The sequence below is a fragment of the Plutella xylostella genome, chromosome 10 (genome assembly GCF_932276165.1).
Source record: "Plutella xylostella chromosome 10, ilPluXylo3.1, whole genome shotgun sequence".
Classification (NCBI taxonomy): Eukaryota; Metazoa; Arthropoda; class Insecta; order Lepidoptera; family Plutellidae; genus Plutella; species Plutella xylostella.
This window is the reverse complement of record NC_063990.1, coordinates 480,737-496,507: the sequence shown is the minus strand read 5'-3', so window position 1 is coordinate 496,507 and position 15,771 is coordinate 480,737. Positions and strand designations below refer to the sequence as shown.

Sequence of the window (15,771 nt, the reverse complement as noted above, 5' to 3'; positions counted from 1 at the left end):
AATTTTAGGCGCATTTTTTCGTGGATATGCCATGTCCTCTCTTTATTCCTTTGTCAATGAATTTTTTGGTTTGTTTTGTTTGTTACGGTCGACGACAAAAATTGTATTCGTCGTATGTATATAATTTGAGATGGATATTAATAAAAGAAATCTTGACTTGCAGAATCTGCAATCCTATCTGCAAACTGTAGACAAGGAAGTTACTATGGTTTTACAAAGTTTACAGTGGGATCGGAAACATCTGTTAGAGGTTAGTTTCAGCTTCTTTAAAATTGCTACCGGTATAGGTATTCTAATATTAAACAATTATGGACACCTTCTTGCTTTGCAGGGTAAAGATTTAGTGTCGTGTTCTCATGACCCGAATCATAAAATTCCACCAGATAAAAGGGAGGAACATGAGCGTAATTGCATTTTATCATCTCACGGGTATTCGAGAGAGGATGACCTCCTGCCAGACCCTGTGGATCCTCATGCACCTACACTCGTCAAGCATAGTAAGTTACTACATACTTATCATATGGAGGCTTAATTTTTCTTATAAATAGAACAATAATTAAAACTTCTTATAAGTAAATATTAAAATATTGCACTGCTTTCATTAGTAAGTGCTTCATAGTTGGGTTGCAGAGCAGCATTTGCTTTAATATTAGACAGATCTAACTGTTGAAGATGATCTTTAATTATTTTTTATTGAAAGACAAAATAAAAATTATTTACAGGTAAAATGGAGATTCAAAGTATTATACAAGGGGCTTCAAATTCTGCTCCAAGCTTTAAAATGGGTAAATATAGTCTTAAATTTACTGGTAAACTTTCATTACATGAAATACTGTGTAACAAAATGAATTATTGTATTTCAGTATGGTTGAAAATCTTCATCTATTTCAAAATTGTATCCTTTTGAAAATATACCTAATGTGGTGCAGATATTATTTATCTGTCTAAGCCTAGTAGGTACTTACCCTACATTCTTTCCTACAATTCCTACAAAAGGCCTTATTATATCTTTTAAGATAACTTTTGATTTAATGTGAATATACATTTCTGTTTAACCCAAGGCAACCAGCCTTGCCTTGGGTTAAGCTTATAACAACAAAACATGTTGTTTGCCAGTCTTTTGTCTCTGGTCAGCATTGCATTTATGGCCTTGTAATAATTAAGTACAAAACCAAATCAAACAATCACATTCCTATACACATCGAAGGTGCTGGTAGCCCTGCCTCCCCGGAGCCCCTGAGCTTGTCGCGGCTGCAGGCCACGTACACTGCAGACGAACGGCGCGCCCTGCACGACGCCGTGGTGGCCGCAGCGCCTGAGCAGGGAGATGTAGCGGAGCTCGCACTTATGAGGTAATTTTATTCAAAAACATTGCAATTTAGTTTTTGAAAACATACCGCAATAAGGCTAGTGTAGTGTAGGACACTCTCCAGCCCTCTCAACCAACCACTTTAGACAGGTAGCCAGAAGTGGTTGGATGAAGAAGGACAGAGTGTTGTGGGGCTCCTTGGAAGAGGCATATGTCCAGCAGTCAATAATTATCAGCTATGGACGACACGCAAATGGCTGTGGTTATGCCACGTTCATTATCTGTTCCTTGCTAACTGTGCGCCTATGCAGCACATTTACGGAGTTTTTCCTGTGTACCTATCTCACACCCCCTGCCTCCCCCAGCGTGGAGGAGCGTACACAAGCGCGCGCGGCGTCAAAGCTGGAGCTACTAGCGCAGCTACGCGACATGAAGCGCCGCCGCGCGCGGTACCGCGGCGCCGCCGGGTCCGCCAGGTACTCGGATACGCTGCGGGACCTCATCAAGACTCAGGTTAGTTAATGACCTATCTGAAAGCATATAGTAGAGGCAATAGGTCACATTTTATGACAGAATGTAAAGATACATAAATATTATTCTGTAAAATTTAGGTTAATCAAATAAGAGAAATCAAAAAACCACCTGTAAGTACTAAATTTAATTCAACCGGTATAGAAACTTGATTACTGTATTGTATCTCGATAAACACAAATGATTAACATTGTAATAGTAATACACTAGTAATACCCAGTCGTTATAGAAAACCTTCAGGTCATTAATATAATTGATTGTTTTAGATGGAGTTGTACACAGGAGTTAAAAATGAACCAGATGTTGATAAAACTAGTGTTGGTATCAATTCGCAGACAAATAGCAAACAACATTCTGGGTATGAACTCGGAAATGAAGCGATGCAATCTCGTGAACCAAATCAAAGTAACAAAGGCAGAGAATATGATACCAAAAGAAGAGAACCATCTAAAGAACAGGGCAGATATGCTAAAGCAGAAATAAGAGCTAGAGATCGCAAGCAAGATTCTCGAAGCCACTGTAGCAAAGACAGGAACTATGAAAGTTACGCGAAAGAAACTAGTTCCAAATGGCATAAAGATAACGAAAGCTATAAAACTCATAAAGGACATTATAGAAATGATTATGACTATAAAAGAGAAGCAGGCTCCTCACATTCCTCTAGGAGCAATAGATACGATGACTATGAAGTCAAACAAAAACATAGAACAGAAAGTTACAGCAAATCTAGAAGAGAATATTCACGAGATAGATCAAGAGTGAGAGTAAAAGTTGAATCCAGTCCCAGCAGATCTGCACAACAAGCTGCTTCTGTAGAAGATAAAAAATCTCGCTACGAGGAAAGCGATAGGCGACGGAAAGATTCGAAGAAATATTCGAGACATAAAAGTGACAAATCGAAAGTGGAATCCAGTTCTGGTAATACACAAGAACAAACAGTTTATGAAAAAGAAGATAGTAAATCGCGACATGATACAAGTTATAAAAGACAAGAGAATGCAAAAGAACATTCTAGAAGTAAGAAAAATAAGCACAAATCTCACAGGGATGATAGAGAGAGGCGTAGGAGTGCTGACAGTGAGCCAGACATTAAACAGGAACTACACACAAGATATTACGATTGCGAAGATGGGGAGTGATATAATGCATTTAAGTTTTTGAATGCAAATTATGTTGGTCAGTAAAATATAAATACTTAAACATAGTCTTGTGTTTCAATTACAACTTAATCGCGACGTCAGAATACCTACCCATAAGGTCTCCCTAGTCACTAGACAAGTTTTCACCCACCACACCATATCTGCGCTGATAAGCTAATTATTTATGTAAAATAAAACTTTACATAAAGACATTTGGTGCAAAAACTTAGACGTCTTGATGCTATGCGTCCACGCAAGGCGATGTGGCAGATACGGAGAGAGGAGGCACTCAACATGCAGGAATGTTCGCAGGTGATTGATTCTATTCCGCGATGCCTGTGTAAACCACTTTTCTTTTAGTTAGAGAAGTACAGTCTAGTAGGTACTAAGAAGATAAAATAGTGTAACCCTCATCGGGTGTGAGTAATGGGGGATATGGAATGTGGAGATGTAGAGTTATGTATAAGGCAGTTGGCAGAGTCGGCTAAACTGAATAAGATTGACCATTGCCTCATTATGGTCGTAAATTCACAAGAGGTCTAGTTATCATTTATTTGCATGCGTTAGTCAAACTTTCTTAGGTATTTAGATGCTGATATTGCGATTACATGCTTCTGTGCCCAACTAGAACTAGGTACCATTTTGACAGCTGTGAGTAACTCGGTTATAAACAATTATTAATTTAATAGCCAACATTAATTTTACTTTCACCAGACATGATCTAGCTCCTCACTAACTATAACTAGTGATCTTTACAGTTAGTTTAACAATACCTACTGCTTTTTAAGTAGGTATTTAAGTACCGAGATAAAGTAACTATAAACATTTACCAAGGTAGGTAGGTTTTTATGTTTAACTATGTTCATGCAAACCGTTTCGTATCATTACTAAGCAGTCTAAGCACTACTGTTAAGAGTATGTAGGTTTCTTTTGTGCTTATTTATTTAAGGTAGTTACATAGTAGTTAATTACATAAATAACATATTATTTACTCTGTATAATATACTCTATATGAAACGAAAAAAACTTAAAAAAAACCGTGTACTTTACTTGGGTATGCTTTGTACCTATCTAAATACCAATTTTATTAGGACTTTTAAGACATGAACAAACTGCAGTACTGCAGCTTTCGTAAGTTAGTGTTTTCTAGCGCAAAAGGATAAAAGCTTTCAATAATCATTTCAGACTTTACAACACAAATTTTCTCACACTGACTTAAACACTTTAGCAGAAACAACGATTTGCCATTCGTAAGAATTGCTTTGTGTTGTCGAGGTTTAGAAGAAAATAAATAGAAGTGCTGGGAGATGCCTACAATTTGAAATCGTTGTCTGTTTGGCCGCAGGCGCGAAACTTGCAGTAAAAAAACAAAACGACGCACGCGCACGGCGCGGACCTCGCGGGGTCAAACGGCGCATAGACCGGGAGGGGGCACTCAATGCCTTGTCGAAATTAAAAGCGTTTCCTTTAATCCTTATTTATCTACAATACTAAAGGATTTTATTTTAGTACAAATTAAAACCGAATTAATGGGATTTTAAGGAAAAATAAAGTTCAGTAATTAACAGGTTAATTACTCGTAGCTATCTAGCCTGCTACAAGCCTGCTACTACTTATTTGGGTTATTCTGCACTGACGTTTCTCGGTAAAATTTTCTATCAAAAGAAATCATCATCACCCTTTACCTCAACTTCAGTGGGGTTCATCCATGAGAATTATGTTTGTCCCGTGACCTCCGGGCCTGGGTTTCATAATAACAAAGCTTGGGTGCCGCGGGCGTCTCCTTTCGGTTCGTTCCGCGCCTAAACAGTCGCCGCACCATCGCTGAGCAGAGCGCACGCGCGAGCCACGAGCCGCGAGCGGGCAAGTGCACTGGAGCGATACAACGCTGCTCCTACATTAACTTTTTAAGGATTTGTTTTTTTTATCGGCGTAGAAAAAAGTGTTTTCGGCCAGTGGATTTTGAATTGTGTTTTTTGTGCATTGTGCATAAAAATGTGATTAATTTGTGTTTGTTTCGTCTTGTTTAAAGTTTGGCACGAGTGCGAGGATTAATTAACATCTGGTAAGTTTTTATTGCTTTTTAAAAAAGTTTATTTTAGTTTGTAATTTATGCGTGTGCTGGTATTTCTGTGCCTACCTACGAGTACTTTCTTTTTTGTGTAATTTATAAATGTTTTTAAACTTTGGCTATAAGTAATTACAATTTTTTCTTTGGCTCACCATCTATCTATGTGTATCTATCTAAGTAAGTAAAATATATTGGATTATTAATACACTACGAAACCATAATAACCCACAAAATACATAAATAGACAGGTTTAAATAGAAAAATAATAACCCAAAAATACACAGGTTTAAATAGAAAATTTACAAATTGAACTCTATGTTCAGTACCTATCTTCTTCACTGTAATCGCACACAATTTTAATTAAAGCCTATCTAAAGAGAGTACAAAAAGCGTCTGTCCAGCCGTAATTGTTAGATGGAAGATATCTCGATCTCGAGTTGTATTCAAATGAGAGTCGAGGGAAAGTGCTGCGCCCGCGCACCGCGCCACACGAGCCGGGACCACTGCGCAAACACTCCTACTATACTCAGATGATATTATTGCAGTAGATAATGAATAATTACATTTATTAAATAAAGATACGTAGGTACCTAGTATAATAGTATGCCTGGTAGCAGTATAATTTAGCGTACCGCGCTATTTTTGGTAAATATATTAGAATAATCCGCCTCTTCATTTCCATAAATTATAACATTACGGCATTACTTAATACCCTCTTTAACTCACCGAATTAATTAAAACATAAACAACAAGTAGCTTTGATTATTATTAACAAGAACATAAACTATTATAATAGCTATGAACGTAAAGGACTCACCCGTCCGTACTAATTAGTTCTGCGCCTGCGCACGAGCGTCGAGCGGCCAGTAATGGAGCCGGCGAGTGGACTGGAACATGCAAACGAGCCTTATTCGAAGAGATGCTCAAGTTTCAATTTATGATCAGGCGCGGCACTCGCTGTTGGATCTGAAGGAATGAAGACTCCTTTAAAGTTTATTATAATTGAACAAGCGCTAATCTTATTCAGGTTAGATTGGCGATTTTACTAGAGAATTTTTCAAGCAATCTACCTGCTAGCTTACTCTTAAAACTAAAGTTAAATATTATTTTTGAGAATGTAAAGATTACCCAGATGATAGATAGATAGATAGAATACACTTTATTTGTACACCAAAACAGAATAATAAAATTAACAAAATGTAACTTAATTAGGGTACAAAAGGCGGTCTTATCACTAAAAGCGATCTCTGCCAGACAACCTTTGGATGGAGGGAAACAGAGATTAAGATTGGGTGCAGTGTACATGTTAAAAAGGAATGTAGATTATTTAATATACTACACACTAACTAAAATATTACAAATATACTTAAACAGAGGTAGGTACATACTATATTACATAATAATACATATATAATAATACATATATATTATATAACATACATACAATATATAAATATAATAAAAATTTGTTTTTCTACAAAAAAGGTCGATTTTGCGAACTATCCTCCTGACACCTGGCGTGCTATGAGTAGGACATTGAAAAAAAATATAATATATAGTTTAAAATTTATTTTATTTAGGCCTTACCACAAAAACATAGACATTATTTGCTGACTGTTTCTTTTTGCCATTCTATAATTCTGACGCTTACTGAATGCTGGAGATTGTGATAAATGTTAAATGTCTTCAGTACTGAAAGTGGGCCATCAGTCCATCACCCACCCACTACTACCAGTAAGGTACTATTACGAGCTTTGTGTGTGCGTGTGTGTTGGCTCTACATACTGCGGCAATAACATGTGTGATGTGTGGCGGCCACCGCGGCCTGAAGGCTGCCTACTCACATAAGGGAGTGAAGAGGAAATTACACACATGCTATGCCTTGACTTGGAGGCTACATTTATTGCAAATACATTTAATTTTATGTAATGGACGCTTAATTATACTAAGAAATGTTCATTTAATTATGAACTATGTGGGATTACAGCTAATGTTAAGGTCTTCTAACGTAAATTAAATATTATTTACGTGTACATACATACGTATTAGAATAAATACAGCATACTGACACGACCCCTTCCAAGTACGAGATCTTGATTAAAAAATGATTGATATGAATAATACAAGTAATTCAATGTACAGAACGTAAATGTTATTTTATTTCTAAATCCGCTGTCGATCTACTACAAAAATATTTTAAACATTTCCGTAGTTCGACGCATGCCAACTGCTTTTTAATCTCAAACCAGGAACAATTAGCTGAACGTCAATAAAGATTACTGATCAATGATCGAATGATAATCGCTAATCTATTAAGGAATTACGTAAAATCAAACCTGGGAACTGCCGAGAAAGCGCCCACGCACGCACGCGATGCTTCTTGTGACAATTTTACATTTGACACAGATTTTATGAGAAAAGGCACTCGTAATCGGTGTAAGAGCAAGTACCTACCACTATTGTGTGGTCTCCTTAACAATAGATAACTATACCTACCTAATAATCAGCGGGAAAGCTGGCTCATCCACTAAACCATGTATATAGGTAACTACATATAAGTATAGAGGATCCGATATGGATGTAGGTTAACTATATTTTAGGGAGGTTTAAATATATGATGTATGTAAAATTTTGATTTATTTGATAGTGAGACAAAAATAGTGTTTTTATAGAAAATAGCAGCCGGACCTTCTTTACTTTAGGTAGGTAACTTATGGATGGGTAGAGCACAAAGTATTAGGGTTCCGTTAAAATATTTTAAGTGCAAATATGCATGACTGGAGTTAATATAATATTTGAACATTAGTGTTAGAAAACACGCATAGTTGTTGTTCATACCGGCGCGGCGCGCACGCTTCCCTGATAGAAGAAACCATCATGTTTATGAATAATTTTACTTAAGGAAAGGATGCTACTGTTTACTACCATTATAAAATATAATTAATTTAGTAATGTGTGAAAAAAAGGTTTATTTATATTATACCTACTTTTATTGCTATTTGCCTACCTCAGGAGCAAAGGAGTCATTAACCTCATACATAACACGTTCGAACACATAACTAACTACGACAAAATATGTCAAATCCATAAGAAAAACTTATTTGTTTAGCTTGAGAATCGTTTGAACTGTTTGTCGCCAGTTCGAGGAAACATCCCAGTAGCGCGGCAACTCATGGTTTTTCAACTTTTCGGTGGGAACTTCAAATTGTTAAACTTATTGTTTTGGCGATCGCTCATTAAGATAATGACTTTCTTGTTCTTGACTTAATTCGTGTTTTACCATTGTTTTTACGAGCAACGCTTTCTACTAATTCTGGGCATTTCGGATAAACAATTGAGAATTTATAATTACGGTTGCCATGTTCTAAATATTTTTACTTAGGTAGGTAATTACCTGAGTTGTATGACCAACTTAACCTTAAATAATATTAAAGAACACCTATGATAAATTTGGTTATTACTGTTACGATTAGACCTTTCATATTTGAATTATATATAAATTTCATTAGCGATGCGTAGAGAAAGCGCGCACCCGCGTTGAACTCTTTCGTATGCAAGAGCTTTTCCTATCATCTAGTCAAGTCCCTACTTTTGGTTTTATTTATTTTATTTTTACTTTCTGAAATTAATTATCAACCTACCTAGTTTTATTTTCAAGTTCAAGTGAGAGATATAACTCAATGCATATTATTATTAATTATATCCTATGAATAGTAAACCTAAATTATGACATAGGTAATTAGCAGCATTTTCTATACAGCATAACCCCACTGCTGTGAAACCTGATTCTATTCATACATCGTAAATTACGGGTCCACATCCTGCTACGAAATTCATTAAATCAACCGACCAAAAGGAATTCCGTCGTTTTGTTTGCTTTTCTAGCGAACACAATATCGCCCCTTCTATCAACGGATGTAAAAAACTTAATGAATCAAGCAGGCGTGATAATTATTTTTATATTTTACCTTTTTGTTTATTCCATGCGCCGGATTCGAGTTACAAAGACATGACCCTAATCTTAGAAGTAAAAATACATGTTTTAAAAAATCGTTACAAACTTACTTATCGTTTTATACCATACAAAACACGATGAAATAAAAAATGATTCGCTATGTTCATCAATTGACTGTGCTAGGGGGTGATGGATGGACTGTCAGGGGTGTTGATTGGGGTGACAGCCGTGACTAGTCCTGACACTGACAATATTTTATTGACACTTTTTGGTAACAATATTAAATTCATACAAAGCATGAGTGACTGTAACGAATCGTAAGCCCCTACTGGCCCCTAGTATACGGTAGTAGGTATCTGGTGCATTTGCATATTATATTTATTGCGTGGTTTTTGGTTTTGTAAGGAATTAAAGCATTTAGGTATAGAAGGTACATATTTCGATACGCGCAGGAACAATGGGTGGTGTAGCCAATGTTGCGGTAATCGGTAAAGACCGGTAGTGCGACCCGGTGGCGGCAGGTCACCACGGTCTTGTCAACAATGCCCGACAAATGGCCCAATGACTTGTAAATACAGATAGAACTATTGCTATGAAGAGAGAAGTAGATATATTTACATAGTATTAGTGATGAGATGATTAGGTAATAACTAAGATCTAGTCACATTCAAGCCAGCTTCCAGTACAAGCAAGTGCAAATGTATTATTATAAATTGCGCATTCCCATTCCCATCCTATAATCATCTATCGATGACAGATGGCAACAAGTTTTGCTTATGTTTGTTTTCCTCAGCTCGAGTTACAAAGTCGCGTGTTTCGGTAACAATGATCATTGAGTGAGTCCCCGGCGAGACGAAATCACTAGTTATGAAATTGTAAGCTATTGTCAACAGACGCAGTATGCATTGTAATGATACCTACATGCTTTCCGTGCGCTTCGTTAGTCTAATGACCTATATTCGCGCTTGTTTTTCGTGATTTTTGAGAGCTGTGTCATAATGTTATTGTCTGTTTATGCATACAAATATGAACGTCAAGGCGCCACGCCAAATTTCATCTCAATGCACTTTATAATTATCATAAATTTATCTAATAATAATAATGATATGTAGGTAGCTTGGAACGATACTGATGTTTTTAAATTTCTATCATGTAGCCTGTTTTTGTAACTCCGATATTCCAAATAACATATCTAGCAGCAGGGCATAAAAACATCATTTTATGATCATCGACTCCTAACAATGATATCCAATTGACATTTACAACTTAATAATAAATGGGTGTTTTTCTGCTACTATATGGAGTCCATGATACTACGAGCGCCGGCCTCTCTAGATGCAGCACGGCGTTTATAGCTTTGTGTTAATACGAGTTGGGTCATAACATTTAATGACTAGCGATTTTACATCTGCCAGGCGAAAATCGACGCAATAATGTTTAAAATACAATAGTTCCTGTGAGTACGCGTCTCTGACGTTTAATTGTTAAGATAGAATCGTCAGGAGATCGGTTAGTGATTGTTGGCGAGGGGAGGCGCTGGTCGGGGTGATTGACTGCTGTGTGTTGTCATAATGGGGTCGGTACTGGATTTTTCAATTGTTTGTGACAAAACTTGAAGTACAGTGTGCAGAATAGTCAATTGTGATTATAAGGATGTTTTATTTTCATTTGTAAATATTATGTGTTTGGTATTTCGCAGCTTTTGTTGAATGTTTAAATTGTATTAATTGTGCTAAAATGTAATGTTTAAAAAATAAATAGATTATTATATAATAAATAGATCTATAAATATACAGGGTGTTAACTTGATTGCGTTGGAGCAGGAAATGGTAGATACAGCTGATGATACTGAACACGATAAGACATTAAAAAACGTATTTTATTTGCTTTAAGCTGACCAACATAAAACAGTTTTATTTAGTTCATTTTAAAATTTCATAGTCACCCTATTCATGTTTAGGTACGTTTGACAGAATGACCATGGACTTGAAAGCCAAGGTCAAGGCCAAAAAAATCAAAGCTAAGGTCAATCAAAAAGTATGCGTGCATCAGCACCACACTTGGAGCCACATCGTCAAGGTACCTACCGAGATTTTGGGTACTCAAAGTACCCAATCCATTGTAGACATTTCATTTTACTCCATAAGTATCACTTTATTGATACACAATAATTATCTTTTATGAATACAGAACAGTTTCATTTTATGCTTCATAACATAGGTCACACGTATTCACAGCACAGCACAACATAAAACGAGATGAGGAACAAGGCTTGGTAATCAAAAGATAGAATTGTAGGTACCTTTTCCCTTTTAGGTAATAATTGTAAAAAATGATTGTAAACAAGTAAACAACAATGACTGACTGACAGACTAGATCCACAGAGAAGGTAATGACTATCATAAATACTCGATGGTTATGATACGCGAGATTGTTATTATTCTACTGGTATTCAAAGTGAGGCCATACTTATTATGAGGATTTCCGTACTATTCGTCATCAAAGACGTCTCAATCGCAAGTACACAACACAAATCGAGATGAGCGAGTGTAAGTACAACCAATTCGTCATTGAAGTAGACCCTGTTATCATCCTGTTATGCATTGTGGTCTTTTATCTTTAGCTGCGTACAAATCGGCCAAACGAACGCCAACGAACGGGTTTTGTTGACCTTCGTTGCTCAATCTGCCCCTGTATTATGTATGATAAATGTCCATCGGTGGGCGTTCGTTGGGCCGGTCTGTACGCATCTTTAGGTAATAAAAGAAAAATAAAACGTGGTAAGTATCAAGGGTGAATACTAAACGCTTACCTTATTCTGAGTAAAAAGGTTTAATTATTGTTCTGAGCTCCTAGAAAGTCATAAATTATATTCTGTACGATCTATGAAACTTTATGCACATCAGTTGTTTAATTGTTGATTAGTATGTCATTAATCACCATGAATAATTTCAATTTTATTTAATAATTGTTATTACCTACTGTGTAATTAATTACAATCATAGTTACATCAAATAAATTATGAAAAGTGAAGTTGATAACAAATTTAGAGTGTGTGTTCTTTTGCAATCGAATGTCTCATTGGTTATGTGTTTGTGTAGGGTGACCATGTTTTTGATTAAGGTAAAACTTTCCACTTTACTTAAGACTTTAAACATAAATATTCGAGATTCTGATGTTTTTTTTCTTAGAAACATGCTTGGTTAGACTAATACTAACCCCCATTTCCCGCTCAAACGCATTCTAGTTAACACCCTGTATTATTTAAAAGAAAATTACATATCTTTACAATTTTATACTCAGGAAAAAAATACTAATCATAATTTATCAGAGTAAATAAGACAAAACATTATAATATACTAATGAAAATCTATAAAATAAAAACACCCGCTAACCCTATCTGTCACTAATCGTATTGGACGAATTGTAACGGAAATATGTAAATACTGACGCACTCTTGCACCACTCTTGTCCCATCCACTTGTGGCCCCACCGCCCCACCGCCAGCGCCACCGGCCCCACCATGCGGCCTCACCGACCGGCAACAATGCGCAGAGTCATTTATCCAACTCTTCACAACAAAGCCGGGGGGATTGAACCCGCGGCGAGGGGCGCGACAATGCCCTATATTTGTAAACTTAACGCTTCTGACTTCATTACCGACGCAACAGGATTAAAAGATCGGATTACAACCGTTTTATTCAACGTTACACAGTGCGCCGGCGGCGGTGGCGCTACTGTCTATGATACTATAATCTCTTATGAATTTTAGATAGTTGCGACCGTGAACCGTTGTAGATTAACATTTTGTCACCCTATACAAAATGACATCGGAGACTACCAATTTATTTGCAACAAATCTTCTTTTGAATAATGTTGTTGCATCATTTATAATAATGTAAAAAGGGCATCTAGCCCTTTAATTCTTTTATCGCGGCTACTTTCCCATCGTAAGAAGGGCTTGCTTTTATGTAAATGGTTGGTAATTCTGTGGATTGTTGCACAATGAGGCCCTCTATCTCTATGTGGTAATAACGGTCGGCGGAGGAATTCCGAATGTTATCGCCTCGGCTGCTTCATTTTGATTATGAAACTGTAATATGCTATAATCACTTCATTAGAGCATTTAAAAGCTTTGTAAATAGGTAAGCACATAAACGGGAGCTTTAGTACTATGTATATCCGTCTAAGTTTTAGACAAATATAGGTAATAATAGTAATCACTAATAATAATAGTAATATTATCAATGTGGGTACAATCTGCGGGTCTGTTCAGCCAGCCAGCCCGCGAGTTCACTTCAACCACACTTAAATGCACATTTCGAAATGAAATTATATTCAATATTTTCATAATATCAGTAACTCTCTGTCAATCATAATTCAATGTAAATCTTGTAAGTATACAAAATATGTCTACTGCTCCATATTTTGCGGGACTAATATCTTACTGCACTAGGACGGCACGGGGCGGCGGTGTGAAGAAGCACACACTCACAAGTACACCTGAGAACCGAGTTTACGAGTGAACCCGATAATTAATGATGAGTCGAGTTAATGAGTTCACTAATGATGGTTCTCATTCCCCGTTATCTGCCGCCATGCTTCCGGTTCAAGAAAAACAAATAATGCTTGTCGATGGAGGTAGTCACTTCTGAAATAATTCAGCAACGTATAAAAACATGCAAACAGAATTAACTTAAATGATAAGAAGAGTGTTAGGGACCCGTGTTTTTTTTTACTGCATTCGTATGTGTACCTGACAGGTATATTATATGGGTAAAGTTACCTATAGTTATTATTTTTTTGCAGGGTTCTTTATCTGAGGTAAAATTAGAACAAAATTTGGCAGTAATTTGGTATCAATTATGATGAAATATCGCGTGTTGTTATAAGATTGAAGTCATACGATGGTAATAATTATGTATTAAGGTAGAGTAATGATCTAATGACGTTAGCTAAATGCGTGGCTGTTGAAATTTTATCTACGGTCGGCCTAGTAATGCTTTATTTTTTTTGCCAACCGTCCCAGTTGTTTTACGCACTAATTAAATTTATATTCCCGTTCTATTGAGTTCCAACTTTATTATGCTTAGCTCGCATAGTGAAAACTAATTAGCATATTATCTAAGTGATGTTAGGGTGGCTTGCACAACAAAGTTAAATAAAATTAAATAGTTTGTCTCTTGCTCTGACAGTATAATGACAGAGCAAGAGGTCATAGATTTAATTTTATTTAACTTTGTTGTGCAAGACGCCCTTAATGTTTATCTCTCGTTTAATTTACCAACTATAAAATTAAACTGGTGCTGATTAGTCATTGCTCAGTTTTCCGGCTAGTCCTTCTATTCAGCTTGTTTGTGAAATGAGCTAGTTATTTCTATTACGAAAGTAGTGAATCCCTTTGCACCTTCGACTGGCTCGCTGTCAGGTGAGTCATGGGAGAGTCGCAACAAAGCCTCGTGTCACGGTCGGGACCACAGTGCAGTCAGAGTACAGTAGTTAATCTAAACTTACAGATAAAATGTAGTAAGTACTGTGAAGATTTTCTCCATCTTGTTCTGAACATGGTACACCCTAGGCTAAGACTCAGCATAAATATGTATAATAGCTGATAAATTCACAATGTATATCAAGTTTCAAGATGGCTCTTGACCTTCCTGCATCAAGATGGAATCACTAGTTCTACACTTGTACCACTATGACACTGCCAGTCCCGCGCCCTGTGCCCCCTACCTCCCTGCCCCCGTGCCCCTCCCCCGCCCCCCTGCACCTGCGCGTCACGCTCCGCCGGCGCGACATGTGCGGAGATGGCGTGCGCAGGGATGCTCTCTTTGACCCTTTCGTTGCTTAACGGTTTCGTAAGAAAGTGCGTCGGTTTGATGATTGGCCAAGCGTAAGAATGGAGATTAAAAAAGCGGTTGTAGCGATGTTTTTTGGTTATGTATTCCAAATTTCTACTTAAATTTGTGGTAACCTTATCATAAAATACGTTGTTTAATGTATTCTCCAAAACAAAATCCGGAAAAACGGTGCTATCTCCTTTGCGCATCCAATTCCTCTTCCATTGACGAGGCCCATGGTACTCTCACCAGACCATGTGCTCGTGGTCAGTATGAAAGTCCACGGCTGAGATCGGAAGAGGAATCCGGCGCGCGCGTGACAGCCGTGTTCACACCTGCGATGCGTATCTGCTAATTACACACCCCGCACTATTGGAAATGGAGGAAATCGAACTATCTAGTTCAAGCCTGCTTGAGTATTCTAGTCGTGATTGTTCCTGAGTTTTTGTCTTTTCCTGTTTGATTCGTAATTAGGTTGGAATTCACTGAATACTTATGTGATATTTATTTATGTACCGACCTGCTGTTATGTAGACGTACCATTGCTCAAACGATATCAATGAATGAAACGGCTGTTGCAATTGGCTCAAGAGCGGGAATTAAAGATGCTAAACCCTAAAAACCTACCTACCTACTATTTTACCCAAAATATCGTAACGTAATTCAATTGAAGCATTCCGCAGGTTGCCTGCGGCTCCATTTGAAGATTGTAAAAGTAAAAAACATGGCTTCTTGCAGCCGCGGGGCTCGCCCGAAATTGGACCGGTTCCACAACGCCGCGGCTTGAGAGTATTCGTAGTAGCCAGCGTGTAATGTGTTCCTCGGATCGATCGATCTTCAGATAACCGAGAAATGAGTTAACCTATACATTATCATCACTTTCATCACCAAACCATCCACTCAACCATCAGCCACTTCCATTGATT

At 37.1% G+C, this 15,771-nt stretch overlaps 2 protein-coding genes across 2 annotated transcripts in view; both read left to right on the top strand.

Moving 5' to 3' along the window:
- The first annotated feature begins 84 nt into the window (after positions 1 to 84).
- Positions 85 to 3,044, top strand: LOC105388641 (serine/arginine-rich splicing factor 11-like). Its single transcript, XM_048623733.1, has 6 exons — positions 85 to 250; positions 332 to 497; positions 723 to 904; positions 1,033 to 1,352; positions 1,675 to 1,822; positions 2,107 to 3,044. The coding sequence occupies exons 1-6, from the start codon at positions 131 to 133 to the stop codon at positions 2,977 to 2,979; spliced, it is 1,809 nt and encodes a 602-aa protein (XP_048479690.1). The 5' UTR covers positions 85 to 130; the 3' UTR covers positions 2,980 to 3,044.
- A 1,731-nt stretch (positions 3,045 to 4,775) lies between these two features.
- The window catches only part of LOC105388650, a 41,901-nt gene continuing 30,905 nt past the window's right edge, over positions 4,776 to 15,771 (top strand). The window contains exon 1 of the mRNA XM_048623658.1: positions 4,776 to 5,044. The gene's annotated coding sequence lies outside the window, so the exon portion shown is untranslated. The remainder of the gene's footprint in view (positions 5,045 to 15,771) is intronic.